At 36.0% G+C, this 20814-nt stretch overlaps 1 protein-coding gene across 2 annotated transcripts in view; it reads left to right on the forward strand.

The window, feature by feature from the left end:
- The window catches only part of ESF1 (ESF1 nucleolar pre-rRNA processing protein), a 71665-nt gene that overhangs the window by 44653 nt on the left and 6198 nt on the right, over positions 1 to 20814 (forward strand). For both annotated transcript variants that reach the window (XM_077777524.1, XM_077777525.1), the window contains exons 10-11: positions 10738 to 10859; positions 15211 to 15298. In XM_077777524.1, the coding sequence (XP_077633650.1) occupies positions 10738 to 10859; positions 15211 to 15298 (210 nt within the window). The remainder of the gene's footprint in view (positions 1 to 10737; positions 10860 to 15210; positions 15299 to 20814) is intronic.

A 20814-nucleotide genomic window follows, 5' to 3' on the forward strand; every position in this document is an offset into this window, starting at 1 on the left:
AGGAAGCAAGTATAACCAAAGAGCATACCATCTTAATTCCAGGTCCCAAGGGCCCACTTCTGAACCCTGCTAGGAAAGGGTTGCCTTTCCCCACAGTGCTATCTTCTGTCCCTGGCTTTTAAAATACTTTAGTGTTCTAGGGTTTCATTTTGATTTACCTAGATCGTATTTTTGCTTGCTAGCTTTAATCTTGTGTAGAGTTAACTGGATACCCACAGTCTTGAAGATTAGTATCTTTCATCAGTTCTGAAAACTTCTCAGTCATTTTCTCTTAAAATACTGCCTTTTTTTCATGTTCTCTATTTTTTCATTATGGAAATCCCATTTGATATGTATGGTACCTTCTCATTCTATCTCTGATAACTCACATGCTCCATACTTTTGAACCTATGCAGCATGCTGGGTAATTGCTTCAATTTGTCTTTCAGTTCATTCATTTTTTTTTTTCCCCTGCTGTTTAACTTGGCTGTTGACTTTATTATTTCAGTTATATGTTTCATTTGAGAAAGTTTTTTTTCCAAATCTGTCTCATACTTTTGATAATCTTATCTTTTAATTTTCTCTTTTTTTTTTTTAAATGTGCTGATTTCTTCTTCTGTGTCTGATAATTCAAAAATCTGTAGTCATTATAGACCTGGCTTTTGTATTATTTTGTTTCTGCAGACTCTGGTTCATATTGACTTTTTATTGTGATCTCATTGTTCTTGGATCTGTCTTTACCTGTGGGAATTCTCAGAGGTCTGGGTCCTCTGAGAAATAAAAAGTATTTCTTTAGAGTGCTTTAGAGAGTATTTGCCAGATGCCTAAGAGCATTTCCAATCCAAGACCAATTGAAACCAAATTTTTGGTTTGAGGTATTTGGGGCCACACAGATAGTGTGAATTCTAGCCACAAACCCATGGATTTGTAGGCTTGTGGTTACAAATTCCCTTGGGGGGGAAAAACGTGTTTTTACTTCTCTTGTTCTGCTCATAGCCAAAGCCCAAACAGGCATGTATTCCCACTAAGTTTTTGGAGGAGGAGAGGCAGAACCCACTGAAGGTACCCTTAAGGCTTCTGGCTTTAAGGTAATGGTCTTTGATAGGAACTTCCACCATAATCAGGCACTGAATACTTTCTCTTGCCTCCTTGGCTAGCAGCCCATTAAAACCCAAGATCCATGCTAGACCATAGCAGATGTATATGTATGTCCCCAAGGGAAAGTCCTTGCTTCTGAGCTAGTGTAACATTTCTATTTAAGCTTTCTTACTATGACTAGACTCCAGAAAATCCTTTTTGTTTCCTCATATCTTAGCCTTTCATTTAAAAGTTATATATTTACTTTCTACCTTGTCTGTAAACATTACATGTAAAAAATAAGGGCAGAATAAGCAGTTATCATTCCTCTTTGCTGTAAATTAAATAGCAGAATGGCTTCACCAGAGTTAGCCAGAATTTTACTCTGTTATTATTAGGACAGCTTGTTATTATGTACATTGTGATTACAAACTACTTGAAAGGCAAAAAGAAAAAAAAAAGTACAGACATATACAGAAAACAATGGCTCCCTAATGAGGCCCAAATGTCTTGTATTTGAAGTCGGCTTTTTAAGAACATTCAATTCTAAGAAGTGGGGACAGCTTGGTTCACAATAAATTGAAAATACTTATAAATGGAAGGCATCACTCTTAAGGGAGAGTAAAAGATTTAGAAGAGCTTAGAGTATAAGCTCAAATTCAAGACAAATGTAAAACAGTTGCTACCCATGGAAATAGCTTTTAGACATTCAGCAACAACTAAAAGCATTAACATTTATTCATTCAGTACATACTTTGGAGGTATTTTCTATGGATAGCTCATTGAATTTGGGAGATACAGAATTAAATGTTATCGGAGAAGCCATTTCCAGTCTAAGTTGCTCACCTATACCCTCACATCCTTATTTTTATTAGGTTTCCACATAGTAGGTATAACAGTATTCTAACAGTCTTGTATACAAAGAGCATTTGTATCGGTTCTGCCTAATTGGTAATTCTTACTGTTTATGATTATTCCCTGAACTAGTTATTTTACTTTTTAGTTTCATGCATTATTGCCCTCTGTCTATAGGTTGGGAATAAAATTGACTTGTTTATCCTTTCATCTGTACTTTGCTTTCAACAGACATTGATTAGGTATGTATACTAGGTCCTGCACTAGCCACCAAGGTGCTCTTGCAAGGCCAGTGGGGAAACAAGCTCTGGCCTCTATCTTCATGGAGCCTGCAAGCTAGCAAAGGAGCTAGCCATTAACATAATAATTTTAGAAAACACACAAATATGAAGTTGCAACTGTGATAAATGCTATATAATAAAAGAATATAGTACTGTAAGAATTTAAGAAAGAAAGAGAGATTTAGAGAAGTTAAAAAACAAAAGAATGAACCAAATTTTGAACATGTTCTAAATAATTTCTTGTTCTGAACAAGTCTTAAACCAAGTTCAGAACATAATCTTTACGTTTCTTATTACAAAAGTTGATAGTTTGACTTACCCAGTATGCTTTGAGGATCTGCTAAGTACATAAATCACTTGAATACTGTAGAGAAAAAAATACCAGTGGTAAGATCCCCATTACTCATATGGACCGAGTATTCCTATGACCTCTATTATATAAGTAAATGTGTTCTTTCCTCTGCCTACCCCATTGAGGATAACTGGCCCATTTGAACAGGTGCCTTTGATGTCTGTTTTCCTCAGGACGTGGCTGGTGGTTTTCCTCTAAAACCCTTATACCCAGAGTGAATTCCAAGTTGGGAGTTCCCTCTGTGGTGGTAGTAGTGGTAGTAGGCAGTTACATTTTAAAAACTGCTTTTGGAATTGAGTGCTTTATTGTTTGTTTGCTTTAGACATAGAACCATAAATAAAGATTGAGTCATTAAGTGTTCATAAATATTCTCAATGGATCCTAAGTCCGCAATTAAATAAAAAGTGCCCATTTCAACTTATATCAGAAATCTTAAAACATGCACTTTGTTTTTATAAACAAAACCAACTATAGTACCTAATTGAGTTAATTTAGGCTATTCATGTCCTGCCCCTTGAAGACTTCAGATATTTCAAATGAGTAAGGTCAGGCGAAATGTAGTCTTGTTTTAGTGGATTTTGAAAGTATATTTAAAAGTATTTTTGTATGTATGCAAACTACCGAAATAACTCTGGATTATACTTAAATTAATGTCATAATTGAATCATCTGTGTTTGTGGCTGGCTTTGAAAGAGTTTTTTTACCCCTTATTTATAGGATTATTGATGTTATTTTTAACTAGTTCAGCAATCCTTAGCTATACACTTAAAGTTTTTAACAACAAATTTGTACAAAACTAAAAACAGTTATATTGAAGTTGTTTTTTAGTCACATAGTGGCTTCTCTCAAATGAGGCTAAAACTGTCTGAAGAATGTTCTTGTGCGTATGCCAAGAGGCTTCTGGGATGGACATATTTTTAAGAACCAGAGCATAAACAGCTATGATCTGTGGCAAATGATGTAAATGACCTCATGATGACAATGAGAACAAAGCATTTTTAAGTTATCATGGTGTTGTGTTAATTTGCTGCAATGTGTTTGTCATTCTACTTAATACACATTTGGTGTATTAAGTGAGAGCCAGGCAAAAAAAAATTACAGACTATATTTAACTGAAGATAACTATTTCTTTGTTGTTATAAACAAACTAAATACCAAAAAAAAAAAAGTGTTTAAAATATTTTCTGAGAATTATATTTCATGAATTTTTTATAGCTATAGATCCTTAAACACACACACCCAGACCACTTTGGGTTAAAGGCCATTTATTTATATCCTCAAGTTTTGATTTATTTTCTGTTGGAGAGAATATGTTCCAAAGTTACAAGATCAAACAGTTGGCTTGAAATATGAATTCCTCCTTCAAGACAGATCAATTAAGTGTTTATTAAGTACTTACTATGTGTCTGGCACTATGTTAAATATTGTGGAATACAAAAAAAGGTGATTTCAGCTGCCTTTGGTTTAGTTAGAAGAAAACTCTAAAGTGAAAAATCAAGTACCAAATAAAATAATATATAACTTCTGTGATACAAATAATGAAATAGTCCTTCTTTTCAGAAATGTCTTCTAATCATTGTCTAGAACAGTGGTTCTCAACTAGAGGTGATTTCGCTCCCAAAAGGACATTTGGCAATATCTGGAGACATTTTGATTTTTATGTCTGAGGCTATGGGCATCTACTGGATAGTGCAGAGATATTGATAAACATCATTAGAATTACAGGATAGCTTCTCACAACAAAGAATTATCTGGTCCAACATGACTATAGTGCTGAAGTGAGGAATCCTGCTATAGAGCCAACAAATGTCAGTGCTAATAAGTTTTGAAGTTATGGGAGCAGGCTTCCTATCTTCCCGTAGACCTCTACTGCACCTGTAAATTCTTTGCCTGAAACCTTTAGATCCTTATATAGAAGCATTGAGTATCCATAAGCCCCTGGCCGCTGTATGCAAGTGTTTCCAATACAGTGTTTCAGGGAGAGATTCCACAACTTATATTAAATTCTCAAGGTACCCATGTTCCCAGAAATGGTTAAGACCCTACATGTGGAGTAGAAGTTCATAGTGATTGAGACACATCAAAACAATGTCCTAGTTACTTAAGAGACAATGAGATGGAACTTTCCTTAGCACCATGCTAAGCATCATGTTAAGTTTCAAGGATCAAAATTAAACAATATTTTTTGGCAAAAAAAGTCTCTAAATATATTAATTTGATATTTTGGAGTAATAAATTTTTTCTTAATGTTTGATGAAATTATACTAGAATACCTTAAAGATTATTTAAACATCTTACCTAATAATACAATACTGTGCATTAGAATTAGAGTAGACTGATGGTATGCTAACCCACGGGCATACTATATAAAGCTATTTTATTATTTGAAATCGACTTCTTTATTTACGTTTGATATTTATTTATTTAAATATTTTAATGGCTTTTTGTCAGCTTGGTTTCCATGTAACACCCAGTGCTAATTCCCACACTGTCCTCCTCCATGCTGATCACCCTCCTTCCCCTCACCCCTACCCCGATCAGCCCTCAGTTTCTTCTCAGCATTCAAGAGTCTCTCATGGTTAGCCTCCCTCCCTCTACCAAACTATTTTTCCCCTTCTTCTCACCCATGGTCCTCCATTAAGTTCCTCCTAATCCTTCTATACGTGCAAGCATATGGTATCTGTCCTTCTCTGCCTGACTTAGTTTGCTCAGCTAAACACCTTCAAGTGCCATCCATGTTGCTACACATGGCCAGATTTCATTCTTTCTCATTGCCATGTAGCATTCCATTGTATAGATAAACCACATCTTCTTGATCCATTTATCAGTTGATGGACACTCAGGTTCTTTCCATGTTTTGGCTGTTGTTGAGAGTGCTGCTATGAACATTGGGGTCCATGTGCCCCTATGCATCAGCACTCCTGTATCCCTTGGGTACATTCCTAGCAGTGCTATTGCTGAGTCATACGGGAGTTCTATTGTTAATTTTTTGAGGAATAGTTCTATTGTTAATTTTTTAATCTTTATAAACTTGGCTGGCTTAGCTTCATAAATTGTGTCACATTTACTCGTTTCTTTTTTTTAATGTTTTTTTTTATTTCTGAGAGAGAGAGACAGTGTGAGCAGGGGAGTTCTATTGTTAATTTTTTGAGGTATCTCCACACTGTTTTCCAGAGGGGTTGCACCAGCTTACATTCCCACCAACAGTGTAGGAGGGTGCCCATTTCTCCACATCCTCGCCATCATCTAGAGTACTCTGATTTGCTCATTTTAGCCACACTGACCGACGTGAGGTGGTATCTCAGTGTGGTTTTGATTTGTATTTCTTTGATGAGGAGGGATGCTGAGCATCGTTTCATGTGTGTGTTGGTCATCTGGATGTCCTCTTTGGAGAAGTGTCTGTTCATATCTTCTGCCCATTTCTTCACTGGATTGTTTGTTTTTCAGGTGTGGAGTTTAGAAGTTCCTTATAGACTTTGGATACTAGCCCTTTATCTGATAATGTCATTTGCAGCTATCTTTTCCCATTCTGTCAGTTGCCTATTAGTTTTATGGATTGTTTCTTTGCCGTGCAAAAGCTTTTTATCTTGATGAGGTCCCGATAGTTCATTTTTGCTCTTGATTCCCTTGCCTTTGGAGATGTGTCAAGTAAGAAATTGCCATGGTTGAGGTCAAGGAGGTTGTTTCCTGCTTTCTCCTCTAGGGTTTTGATGGTTTCCTGTCTCACATTCAGGTCCCCTTTATCCATTTTGAGTTTATTTTTGTGTATGGTGTGAGAAAATGATCTAGTTTCATTCTTCTGCATGTTGCTGTCCAGTTCTCCCAGCACCATGTGTTAAAGAGGCTGTCTTTTTTCCATTGGATACTCTTCCCTGCTTTGTCAAAGATTAGTTGGCTGTACACTTTTGGGTCCAAATCTGAGTTCCTCTATTCCATACCATTGGTCTATGTGTCTGTTTTTGTGCCAATACCTTACTGTCTTGATGATGACAGCTTTGTAGTAGAGGCTAAAGTCTGGGATGGTGATACTTCCAGTTTTGGTTTTCTTCTTCCATATTACTTGGGCTATTCAGGGTCTTCGGTGGTTCCTTACAAATTTTAGGATAGTTCTGCTTTGAAAAGAATGCTGTTGCAACTTTGATTGGGATTGCATTGAATGTGTAGATTGATTTGGGTAGTAATGACATTTTAACAATATTTATTCTCCCAATCAATGAGAATGGATGGAATGTTTTTCCATTTCTTGGTGTCTTCTTCAATTTCCTTTGAACGTATAGAAATAAGTTTTCTATAGTTTTCATTATACAGATCTCTTACATCTTTGGTTAGATTTTATTCCTAGGTATTTTATGGTTTTTTGTGCAATTGTGAATGGGATCAGTTTCCTGATTTCTCTTTCTGTTGCTTAATTATTGGTGTATAAGAATGCAGCCGATTTCTGTACGTTGATTTTGTACCCTGCAACTTTGCTGAATTCATGGATCAGATCTAGTAGGCTTCTGGTGGAGTCTGTCGGGTTTTCTATGTAGAGTATCATGTCATCTGCAAAAAGTGAGAGTTTGACTTCTTCTTTGCCAATTCTGTTGCCTTTTATTTTCTTTTGTTGTCTGATGGCCGATGCCAGGACTTCCAGCACTATGTTAAACAACAGTGGTGAGAGTGGACATCCCAATTTCGATTTACAAGTATCTTGTTGAGGATTTTTGCGTCTGTATTCATCAAGGATATTGGCCTGTAGTTCTCTCTTTTGCTGGGTCTGTCTGGCTTGGGAATCAAAGTGATGATGGCTTCATAAAATGAGTCCAGAAGTTTTCCTTCGATTTCTGTTTTTTGGAATAGTTTGAGGAGAATGGGTATTAATTCTGTTTTAAATGTCTGGTAGAATTCCCCAGGGAAGCCATCTGGCCCAGGGCTCTTGTTTGTTGGGAAATTTTTGATTACTGATTTGATTTACTCACTTGCTATGGGTCTGTTCAGGTTTTCTATCTCTTCCCATGTGAATTTTGGTAGTGAGTGTGCTTCTTCTAAGTTGTCTAATTTGTTGGTATATAATTTTTTATGGTATTCCTGATAATTGCTTGTCTTTCTGAGGGGTTGGTTGTAATAAGTCCATTTTTATTCATGATTTTACCTATTTGAGTGATCTCTCTCTTGTTTTTGAGAAACCTGGCTAGAGGTTTGTCAATTGTGTTTATATTTTCAAAAAACCAACTCTTGGTTTCATCGATCTGTTCAACTGTTCTTTGGTTTCTATATTGTTTATTTCTGCCCTGATTTTTGTCATTTTTCTTCTCCTAAGGGTGCTCTTGTTGCTCTCCCCCTAGGTCCTTTAGGTACGCTGTTAGATTTTGTAGTTGCACTTTTTCTAATTTCTTGAAATAGGCCTGGACTGCAGTGTACTTTCCTCTTAGGACTGCCTATGCCGCATCCCATAGAGTTTGGATTGTTGTATTTACTTGTTCATTTGTTTCCATATATTTTTAAATTTCTTCTCTAATTGCCTGATTGGCCCTTTTGTTCTTTAGTAGGGTGTTCTTTAAGCTGCATGTTTTTGGAGGTTTTCTAGACTTCTTCCTGTGATTGATTTCAAGTTTCATAGCATTGTGATCTGAAAGTGTGCATGGTATGATCTCAGTTCTTTTATATTTATTAAGGGCTGCTTTATGTCCCAGTATGTGATCTGTCTTGCAGAATGTGCCATGCACACTTGAGAAGAAAGTGAATTCCATGGCCTCAGGATGTAGAGTTCTAAATACATCTGTCAAATCCATCTGGTCCAATGTGTCATTCAAGTCCATTGTTTCTTTAGTGATTTTCTGTCTGGTTGATCTATCCATTGCTGTAAGTGGAGTATTAAAGTCTCCTGCTATTAGCACATTCTTCTCCATAAGATTGTTTCTGTTTTGATTAATTGTTTTATATATTTAAGTGCTCCCATATTCGGTGCATAGACACTTATACTTGTTAGCTCTTCCTGATGGATAGACCCTGTAATTATATAATGCCCTTCTTCATCCCTTATTACTGTCTTTACTTTAAAGTCCAGTTTGTCTGATATAAGGATAGCTACTCCAGCTTTCTTTTGACTTCCAGTAGCATGATATGTATTTCTCCATCCCCTTACTTTCAATCTGAAGGTGTCCTCCATTCTAAAATGAGTTTCTTGTAGTGAAATCAACTTCTTTTGTCAGGATTTGTTGCTTTCTCCCAAATAAGGGTCCCAGTTTACATTCCTTAGTGCTGTGTATCTGTTGATTCAGTCAGAGATCTGGACATCTTTTTATACAGTTCACATTTCTCTTACAAATGGTTTAGTAAAGTGAATTGTATTTTTCTCATAAGAAACATCTTTGAATTGAGAGTTGTGTTTCTGATTTGGGATCCAGTAAATCAGAGATCTTACCAGCAGTATATCATAAAAACAAATCTACATAACCTTGAGTATGCATATAATTTAATACTTTTCTAAGTCATAGAAATTTGGAGATTAAGTCTTGGCTTAAACACCAAGGAAGGGACCTTAGAGATCATCTATTCCAGCTGTTTCAGGCTGTTCTTTGAGGCACAAGACCCAAAACACTACTTTTAGTTGTTATGTATTTGGACTTCTACCAGATATTTTCTTTCAGGGGAAAAAAGGTATATATGGGTAGGAGGGCTGCATGCTTCTAAATCTAGACCAACCTCCTTTTCCAGAAAAAGAACCTGAGGCCCAAAGCTTTTTATTTTTTTTATTCAGTATATACATCTCTTTTCTCTGGGTCAAACCAGCATTTTAGATGTATCTGGTCATGGGATAGAGAATAAGCAGGTAATTACAATCATGTAGCTTCCTAACTGTATGTTATTAGGCAAGTTGCTGTATGTTCTTATTCTTAGTATGCGTACCAGAGGGAAAAAAAGAATTGTTATATCCTTAGGATTGTATTCACCTGAGAATTTAGAAAATATCTCTGAAGATGATCTGGATTGACCATGACCCCGTTAGAAAGCATTTTGAGGGACGCCTGGGTGGCTCAGTAAGTTAAGTGTCTGACTTTGGCTCAGGTCATGATCTTCCGGTTCGTGGGTTCAAGCCCCACGTCAGGCTCTGTGCTGACAGCTAGCTCAGAGCCTGGAGCCTGCTTCAGATTCTGTGTCTCCCTCTTTCTCTGACCCTCCCCTGCTCACAGTCTCTCTCTCTCTCTCTCTCAGAAATAAGTTTTAAAAAATTAAAATTAAAAAAAATTATTAAAAAGCATTTTGAATCATTCCATTAATGCTTTTCTGAAATGAATATTGTGTCATCTAAATATTGAAGCTGCCTCCTCCCCAAATTGAATGGTGATGTCCAAAAAACACTATAACATAAAACAAACATCATTATTATCAAAAATGACAACACCAGTAATCACATTTCGTTTACTTTGGCAGTAGTGAGGGTCTTCATGAATGGATAGGTCAGCCTCAGGGCTTTTTCTTTCCTACTCTCACTTCAGTCCAGTTACTACATAAGCCTCATAGAAACACAAATTGGGAACTGCAGAATATAAGAAATAAAGACCTTTAGAGATGAAGTACAAGAGCAAATAACAACATTGAAAGAGGTAAATCATACAAGGTGGGATCAGAACTTGGTTGTCTTTTTGTTCTTAAGGATGTATTTCACAGTGGTTGATGAGAGATTATGAGTACTCTTTCCTCCTGAGCTGTTTCAACAAGGATTGCCTTACTAATCAATTTTTGATAATCACCTATAGTTTTCAGGGAATGCAGTCTTTTATTTGGGCAACAAGCAATTAGAGATAATTATGTTAAAGACCACTTACCATTTGCTATCAAAAATGAATGAGTATTTATATCCTGAGAAGATTTTATTCCATGATATTTCTTAGAGTCTCAAAGCAATTAAATGTAGAGAAGTGAACCTAAATAAAGGGTTTTTCGTTAGTGGTTTGACTGTATATCAACTTGCTGAGTTTGTTTACTTATTTATTTTGGTTTGGTTAAGTTTATTATTGTTTGCTATTAGGAAATAGCTTTGATATGAGTTGATCCTATATTACTCTGATTTTGGAGTGTTACACAATTCAGTATTGCATTTTATTTTATTACTCTGTTAAATATATATAAGTGATCTTTTTGGTAAATTACATTTTTAACTGAATGAAGATAATAACATTTAAACTGGACTCTATTTGTGTTTTCTCTTAGGTCTGAAAGAAAGTGCAGAAGAGATGGTCAAAAACAAATTGGAAGGAAAAGATAAACTGACCCCTTGGGAACAATTTTTAGAGAAGAAGAAAGAGAAAAAAAGACTGAAAAAGAAACAAAAGGTATCAGTGATACTTTTGGGTAAATATTTATTGAACAACAATCATTTATCAGAAGATAGCAGGTGCTCAGCATCTGTTATCTTATAATATAACCACTCACTAGAGTAGGCCTTGTTATCACAATTTTAAGAAAGAAGGTGAAAATCCGATACCATAAGTGTTTTCTGCAAAGCTACATAATGAGGTACAAATCCTAATCGAAGCCCAGAGCCACTTTAACTACTGTGCTCTAGTATTTTACATTTATATACTACCTAAATAAAAGGTAGCTTACCTGATACCTACATATAAAACAGTTTGGTTCTGTTTCTATTTTTGAGAAAGAAATATGTATACAGATTCTTCCACTTGAGGATATACACATTTAGAAATTTTTAACATGAGTGAATTTTTGTCTACATTTCTTAACCTGCATTTTTCATTTTTCAGTATTTTTTTAAACAATTTTTTTTTTTTAAATTTTTTTTTATACTTTATTTTTGAGGCAGAGAGAGACAGAGCATGAGCAGGGGAGGGTCAGAGAGAGGGAGACACAGTATCTGAAACAGGCTCCAGGCTCTGAGCTGCCAGCACAGAACCCGATGCGGGGCTCGAACCCATGATCTGCAAGATCATGACCTGTGCCGAAGTCAGATGCTTAACCGACTGAGCCACCCAGACACCCCTACTTTTCAGTATTAATCATATGGATCTTTTAACATCTTGTCATTAAATCTCTTTAATTAAAGATATTTCCTCTGTACTAATAGGTTGTCTTGAAAAACTTGATTTGACTCCCATTATTTGGGGATAACATCTTTTTCACTCAGTCCTTAATAATAACAGAGGCAACTTAATGGTATTTGCTGCCAGAAATGCTTTCTTATCACTGAAATGTAGCATTCTAGCAGTACAGTTAGTGCCTTAAGATAGTATCAGTAATCACAGGATTTTGCAACTTTAGTAATCTTAAAAGTTAGTTCTAGTTCAACCCTAATGCTTTATAGTTGTTGAAAATTAAGTGATTCATCTGTAGAAACACAGCTAATTAACGGCCAAAGCTGAGACCAGAATCCAGGTCTCTCACTCCAGTGTCCTTTATACTATATGGTATTCTCTATATATACTACATAAGCAGCTGTGACTTTCAGTGCTTGTGAAGATAGAGGGCTGCAAAATTGAATGATGCACTGGAGGGATTTTTTTTTTTTTTTTTTTTTACAAATAGTTTATTGTCAAATTAGTTTCCACATAACACTCAGTGCTCATCCCCAAAATGCCCTCCTCCCTGCCCATCCCCCCCCCACATCCATCAGTCCTCAGTTTTTGTCAGCATTCAAGAGTCTCTCATGGTTTGCCTCTCTCCCTTTCCCCCACCATTTCCACCCTTCTTCTCCCCCTTGGTCCTCCGTCAAGTTCCTCCTAATCCTCCTATACGTGCAAACATATGATATTTGTCCTTCTCTGCCTGACTTATTTCGCTCAGCATAACACCCTCAAGGTCCATCCATGTTGCTACACATGGCCAGACTTCATTGTTTCTCATTGCCATGTAGTATTCCATGGCACTGGAGGGATTTTTAATGCTCCTCTATTTAGTCAGTGTTTCTAGAAGTAGATAATAAAATGAGGATAAAGGGTAAGAGCCCTGTCCCCCCTCTTCCTTAGAACTTCTTTTAAAACTAAGCAGGAAGTAAAATATCTTCTAAATGGAATAATTTCACAAGTTATTAAGCCATCCGTGTACTGTAAAACTTATAAGTGGGTCTTTTTTGGGTCAATAAAGTAGTCACTTGTTTCTGAGACCGTCAGTAGCTATTCTCTTCTATTTTCATTTGCTGGGCACTTTGAGCTTATCGTGTGCTTTTACTCTTTCTCTTCTTCATTGGGCTTAGCCTGGACTCATTTTATTACTACCATTAAAAATATTTGTTGAGGGGCGCCTGGGTGGCTCAGTCAGTTAAGTGTCCGACTTCTACTCAGGTCATGATCTCACTGTCCGTGGGTTCGAGCCCTGTGTCAGGCTCTATGCTGACAGCTCAGAGCCCAGAGCCTGCTTCAGATTCTTTGTCTCCCTCTCTTTGCTCCTCCCCCCATTCGTGCTCTGTCTCTCTGACTCTCAAAAATAAATAAAAGTTAAAAAAAAATAAAAATATTTGTTGAGTGCCAGTTTGTTCTAGGTGCACTGTTCTATACTGGATCAGTGCTGGATTCTAGCAGATCCTTTCCATCCACAGGTTCTCATATACAGAGGAATTTCAAGAATTTCCTTCATGTTAAAAATATTTTGCCCCTTTTCCTTGCTGTGACTTCAGTTTTGACATTGAAAAGTTATTATTGAAGAAATGAAAATGTGTTTATATGCAATAGTTGGTGCAGCTAAAGTTTAAATCTAAAACCAGTTGAAGAAATATGTGAATAGATATGTGTTATTCCATATTCTTTGTTAGAAGTCTTTTAATACTACTGAATCTATTTTAAGAGTTTGATAAAAAAAATTCATAGAAGCTCTTATTCTTAAACGGATATGAATATCAAAATGAATACTTTTTAGGGCTTGATGAGTCGTCTTTAGGATGCAGGATAATGTTTAACAATATGTAGTCTAAATTTTTTTGTTAAAATGACTCACTTTTTTAGATTCCTGGAGATAGCCTCAATCTGGTTTATCTGACCTCAGTTCACATATGTCCTACTTATTTTATAGGCTTGATTTTAATTTAAGTATTCTAATTTAATAGATAGTCTGTTCAAATTTGATTAGGAAAAATATTAACCAACACATTTGCTTAAAAATAGCCAAAGAGTTGGGGCGCCTGGGTGGCTTAGTCAGTTAAGCGTCCGACTTTCGCTTAGGTCATGATCTCGCAGTTCGTGGTTTCGAGCCCCACGTCAGGCTCTGTGCTGACTGCCAGCTCAGAGCCTGGAGCCTGCTTCGGAGTCTGTGTCTCCCTCTCTCTCTGACCCTCCTCATGCTGTCTCTCTCTCTCTCTCTCTCCTAGAAATAAATAAAACATTAAAAAATAAATAAAATAAAAAAAATAGCCAAAGAGTTTTCAAGAGTGGATTATAGACATAACAAAATAATTGTTAAAACTGATGAGAACAGGGGCTTCATTAAACTTTCCTTACTACTTTTGTATATGTTATAATTTTCATAATAAAAAAATCACATTCTTTACCCAGCAAATAAATTGTTATAAATAATTATTTAAATGATATTCCACAATGTATAAATTCAAGCTGTTGATAGTCACTGCCGTTTATCAATTTTGTGAGAGATAAAGCCACCTCTTCACTGGTCACCCACATAAAAGTGTTCTCTTTTGAATGTCTGTATCATTTCATTTTTGCCTCTTCTAGTACTTCCTATCTTAAACTGCTAATACTAACTTATGTGTCTGTTTACATGTCTGGATTTTTTTATAGATTGTAAAATTTTTATTTGTTTTATGATTTTTTAATCAATTTATTTATTTTGAGAGAGAGAGAGAAAGAGTGTGAGTCGGGGAGGCACAGAGAAAGAGAGAGAGACAATCCCAAGCAGGCTCCACACAGTTGGTGCAGAGCCCAACACCAGGCTTGAACTCACAAACCGTGAGATCTGTGACCTGAGTCAAAATCAAGAGTTAGACGCTTAACCTACTGAGCCACCCAGGTGCCAGATTATAACATTTTTAAAGACAGAAACCATGTATCTGATAACTTTCACTTCTTTCAACAACTCGACATAGTTTTATGCATTTGTTAAATATTCCATAAATATTTGTTGAGCAAACAAAAGAATGACACAGATGGGAGTTATTTTACAAACTGATTTTAAAACTGGTTTAATTCTAGATTGAACTACTTGACTGAAAAGAAATAAGATGTAGTATACATATTTATAGATCTATGTATACACACAAAATAGAATGTTACTCAGTGATCAAAAAGAATGAAATCTTGCCATTTGCCACAACATGGATGGAACTAGAGTATATTATGCTAAGCAAAATAAGTCAGAAAAATACAAATATATGATTTCACTGATGTGAAATTTAAGAAATAGAACAGATGAACACAGGGAAAGGGAAGGAAAAATAAGATTAAAACAGAAAGGGAAACAAACCCTAAGAAACTTAAATACAGAGAACAAACTGACAATTGCTGGAGGAGAGGTGGGTGGGGAGATAGGCTAAATGGGTTGATGGGCATTAAGGAGGGCACTTTTTGAGATAAGCACTGGGTGTTTATATAAGTGATGAAATTTCACTATATGTTAACTAACTTGAATTTAAATTAAAACAAATAATACTTATATAAAAAAAAAATAGGATTTTTTCCTCATGGTTCTTGTAATAAACTATGTATTTTTATATTCAACATTAAGGCTCTTGCTGAAGAAGCCAGTGAAGATGAACTTCCCTCCGATGTTGATTTGAATGACCCATATTTTGCTGAAGAAATTACAAAATTAGGTAAGCCAGCCCACGTTTGAGTTTTAATTGGAATTTAAAGAAGAAAGGTGACATGGGTAGAAATAGTGTAAATGACTCATGTCTTAAAATTCCTAGAATTTGTGTCACTCTTTTAGTGACTGTATGCAGGTCTGTCCTTTGGGGTATAAACATCTATCCAGTTACGAAGGGTCAACATATGAATAATTTCATTATAGGAAGCTTTTGGTGATGTGATTGATTTAATGGTTTACTAGGGATCTCTTTTTTGGAAATTTCCTTGTAGACAGATTGACTATAAAAGGATAAGGGGAAAGGAAATCATCTTCTGTGTTTTCACTGCTTTTTTATGACACATCTACTCTAGGTCATTACAAAGGCTGTGAAATAGTGACAATGTGAAATAAATTTGTTTATGTGGAAGTATATATAAATTTATTTTAATTTTTACATGGTGGTGTAGTATGAAAGCTTTTCTGCTCAAATATACAAAAACATCTATGTTCTATTTTATCCATTTTTATATTTATCCTGCTTCATCATTGTAGATGAAAGCCAGCTTCCTTCCTTTTTACCTTGGATGACTGAACTATCTGGTATTTGATTTCCTATATCCAAGGAGCTTTATTTCCATTGCGTATGCACTGCTCATTCTTTCCTGAATGCTTTCATTCTTACTTTTTTGGTATGTGTGAATGTGTGTGGTAAAGGTCAGGTCATACATAGACAAGGCAGTGCAGAGACTACTGTAAGCATTTTCCATTTGTTCTCATGCATTTTGGCTTTTTCCTGATCGGAATACCACACACACAAACTCCAAAAGGCTTGCTCCTGGAGCAACTCCAAGCTGGCATTGTAAAGAGAAGGATTTGATGAAGTTTCCCTGCTTCTTGTCCCTGGTGACTAGTGGCCAGAATAGTTCTCAACAGGAAAGTCAAAATTGTTCAAAATTATTTCCTGGTTGTTACAGCCTTTTAGCACTGACATTTTATTGATGAAAAAGGAGATCAAGATGAATTAAGTCTATTATAGGATGTCAGATTCTTAGGAATTGGAAAGGGAAATGGAAACTTAGCATATTCTGCTTTTTATCATACCTGAGCGGTCATTTCTAGAAGATGATGGATTTTAACCTTATACTCTGAACTCAGAAAGCCAAGTTTATAATGGAGAAATGCAAAGCATTATAGTTTCCTTGTTCTCATTCCAAAGTGCTTCATTTGGCATGTACAGTCTGGTCAGATTGTAGAACTCAGGGCAGGATTCAAAGAGTAAGTTAAATTGTTTGATGGCTTGGGGTGGCTCGTGTCTTGGAATCAGCACATGTAAATTGTGAATAAACTCTCTAAAGGTAGTAGCAGAAATTCCAAAGAAAAGTAAGATAAAATTTGTTTGCTTTCAATATACTTTTGATTTCAGAATATATTCTAAGAGCAATCTGGGTTGAAGTTATTTCTTTAAAGGAAAAAGAAAAACAGAATTTTTTTTTACATAAATTTTAGGATGAAAAAATGGTATCTTGCCATGTTTGTTTATTCATTCTATCAATAAGTATTACCTACTAGGTGCTGGACATTCTGCTAGGCTAGAGATACAGCAGTAATAATACAAGCAAGGTTACATTTCTTGGGAAATCTATGGTAGTATTAAGACATGCTAAACAGGTAAACACATAAGAATATTATAAGAATATGGTCAGTGTTTTAAAGAAAATAGGGTAAGGGCAGTGTCTAGGTGGCTCTGTTGGTTAAGTGCCTGACTCTTGATTTTGGCTCAGGTCATGATCTCATGGTTTGTGGGTTTGAGCCCCACTCTGCACTCACAGCACAAAACCTGCTTGGGATTTTCTCTCCCTCTCTGTCTGCCCCTTCCCTGTTCTTTCTCTCTCTCTCTCCCCCTCTCAAATAAATAAACTTTAAAGAAAATAGGGTAATATAGAGGATAAAACTTGGAGGAAGGAAGAGTAGTTTACTTTAGACACAGGAGGCAAAAAAGGCTTTCCCAAGGTGGCGACATTTGGCTAAGACCTGTAGAATAAGAAGTTAAGCATAAAGAGCATTGCAAACAAGGGAAAAGTAGGTAGAAAGGCTGTGAGGTGAGAAAGAACTTGTGTTGAAAGACCCAATGTGGCTGGAAAATGGTCAGAGGAGTTTGATATGAGGCCAGGCTGGGACACAGGATCAGCCCTACGTGGCGTTGTGTCATGGCGACACATTTGGATTTTACTCTCCTGACAGCAGGAAGCCACTGAAGGCCTTTAAGCAAGAACGTGACATGATCTGGTATGTATTCTGGTTCCTGTGAAGAGAACAGATTGAAAAAAAGACATTGGTACGAGCTGGGAGACCAGGCTTTTCAAGAGGCGATGTTGGTTTAGACAGCATGCCAGTAATGAAATTGGAAGGAGAAAAGTAAATGGAATTCTAGATATATTTTGGACATACACTTGCAGACTTATTTGAATAAGGAAGAAATTTAGCATAACTCTAGATTTTTGCTGTGAATCTCTAGAAGAATATTCTTCCATTTAGTGAGTTAGAAAGGAATGTAGCAACAGTAGGTTTGGGTGGGAGGTAAGGTCACCAGGTCCATTTTGGTTAGAATCACTTTGAGATATATTAGGTTACATTTATAAAGGAGTCTGCGTGATCAGCTGAGAAGTCAGTGCAGATATAAACTTAGGAATCAGTAGCATGTAAATAGTATTTCAAACCATGGAACTTAAAGTCAAAAGCATTGGTAAGAGAAGAGGATGCAGGATTGGGCTCTCAGGTTGGATAAAGCTTACACAAGGTACTGTTACTCTGTCATACTGGAGAAGGTACTACTTGGAAGGTAGGGAGAAAGTTGAAAAACCTGAGAAGGAGCAGCTCTGGAATAGGAGGAAAAGCATAAGTATTTGGAAGGGTATATAGTTCAAGCCCCTATGGTTGAGCAGGACAGAGACATTTTAAGCCAGATGGACTTGGATACGTTTGTAACACCTTTGCCCTTGGCAATCCCATAGAGCTAAACTTACATACTTTTCAAAATATGGTGGAATTGAGTTCATTGATTAATGCCAGACTTGGTGTTTTGCTTGGGTTAGGAGCCAGTGTGAGTACTAGAAATCTTTTCTCACTTTTTCCTTCTGTTTTTCCCCTACACTATAAACCTGCTATATTTTTTTCTATTTTATTTCCAAACTACAAACTTGATATCAAATGAGTTTCAAAAATATACTATATTTCTAGAATGAGTTAAAAATTAATTTTTTCTCTTAGAAACGAAATACAGTTGACCCTTGAACAACATGGATGTGAGCTGTGAATCCACTTATACTTGGATTTTTTTTATAAATGTAGTATAGTACTATAAATGTATTTTTTCTTCCTTATGATTTTCTTAATATATTTCTTTTCTCTGGATTATTTCATTATAAAACTATAATATGTAGTAGGTACAAATATACAAAATATGGGGGTGCCTGGGTGGCTCAGTCCGTTAAGCTTATGACTTTGGCTCAGGTCATGATCTCACGGTTTGTGGGTTCGAGCCCTGCATCGGCCTTTGTGCTGACAGTTAGCTCAGAGCCTGAGCCTGCTTCGGAGTCTGTGTTTCCCTCTCTCTCTGACCCTCCCTTGCTCATGCTGTCTCTCTCTCAGAAATAAATAAAAAATATTTTAAAAATTACATAAAAAATTAAAAAACCAAATATACAAAATATGTGTTAATCAACTCTTTATGTTATTGATAAGGTCTCTGTCTAGTAGACAGTAGGCTATTAGAAGGTATAGGGCTGCCTGGGTGGCTCAGTCAGTTAAGTGTCTGACCTCAGCTCAGTTCACGGTCTCACAGTTTGAGTTCGAGCCTTGCATTGGTCTCTGTGTTGACAGCTCAGAGCTTGGAGATTGCTTCGGATTCTCTGTCTCTCTCTCTCTCTGCCCCTCCCTTGCTTGTGCTCTGTTTCTCTCTGTTTCTCGAAACATTTTTTAAATTTTTTTTAAAAAAGGTATGTATGGATTTTCACCCATGTGGGGGAGTAGGAAGGGACAGGTCAGTGCCCCTAACTTCTGTGTTGTTAAGGTTTCAACTGAATTGGAAAAATTTGTTTATTATCTAATTGCATAAGCTCTTTAATAAGACCTTTTTTAATAAGTAGTGAAATAAAGTACATCACATGTAAATATACCCTATTAAAACATACCTTTGTCTTGACAACCTAAATATTTGATAAACAATAGACTACCATGAACATCTAATAATATGGTATACATACTTGATTCATTCAGGAAGAATGACGAGTGCTTATATGCTGCTTGCATATGTTGGCTTACAGTTTTAAAATGATTTTATATGCATTCTGTCTTCTAATCCAGACTTCAGCCCATTTTACAGATGAGTAAATTGAAACTCAAAAAACATAGTTGAATTGCCCAAGGACCACTGGTAAATGGTACTTAATGGGATTTCTTTCCTTTTTGTAACTCTGTAAGTATGTTGTGAAGGCCAAAGCCAGAGCCAGGACTCATGTGTATAAGAGGTAGATATAGGGAATTGCTGGATTTCCAAGCAAAGCTGGAATGCCCAGGTCCAGAGGATGATTGACAGACTTGTATCTGTTAATCTTGGAACTTGCTACAAAAACAGTGAATTGCAAGGGGGCTTTATCACTCCAGTCTGGTCAGTACTGAGACCGCATTTGCCCTCCAGTGAATTCTTTTAACTATTCTCCTAAGAAGTACTCAGCTAAACCCTCTGGAGGAAGCTTTTTATGAGAACACTTCCCAGACATTCCAAGTAATGGAATATGAAATTTTCTTTACAGATATTCCTTTTACAGGTCAAATTTTTTGTAACAAATCCTTTTACATAGATGTATTCTGTTACATTTCTTTGCTTAAAGAGATAGTAGCCTCAGTAAGGATTATTTAGATTTATTTTTTGAAGTTAACATCTGATTTTGAATCTCTGTCAGTGTATTAGAATCATACATATGTACTTTTCACAGCAGTCCCAGGACATGTGGTTTCTTACTTGCCAGAAAGTTTACTAAAAACAAATATAACATTTCAGAACAGGGACTTTCATTTCCCTCGTACTCTTAAATGACTTAGGTCTGAAAATTTTCCAAGGAGGAAAAAAAATGTTTTTTTTTTCTAAATTAAGATGTATTCTCTTAATATGATCTTGTTAACGGTGCAACAGTGCAGGAAGGATCTCTACACATTATTTTTCTTCTGACTAAACAGTTCAGGCCAGCAGAGTAAGTTCTTTGTGAACAAAGAAATTTTCATCATGCTAAAATTGGATATCATTTTCAGCCCTGACCATTTTGAAAATTCTTTTTTCCTCCTTTGCTACAATCTTTCTTTCAAGTTTATTTTTATGACTTTTCACCAGGTTGTTATAAAATCTGGAACAGTTCGTTGTGGGTTCTTTGAAATTATTTCCCACAGTTGTTAGGAAGATCTTTATCTCCTTTGTGTATTAATCATATACAGCCTGTTTTTTTCCTACCACAGAATGATCTTCTGTGTACATCACTTGTCCATTTA

Source organism: Crocuta crocuta, unplaced genomic scaffold (assembly GCF_008692635.1).
Source record: "Crocuta crocuta isolate KB4526 unplaced genomic scaffold, BGI_CrCroc_1.0 scaffold187, whole genome shotgun sequence".
Classification (NCBI taxonomy): domain Eukaryota; kingdom Metazoa; phylum Chordata; class Mammalia; order Carnivora; family Hyaenidae; genus Crocuta; species Crocuta crocuta.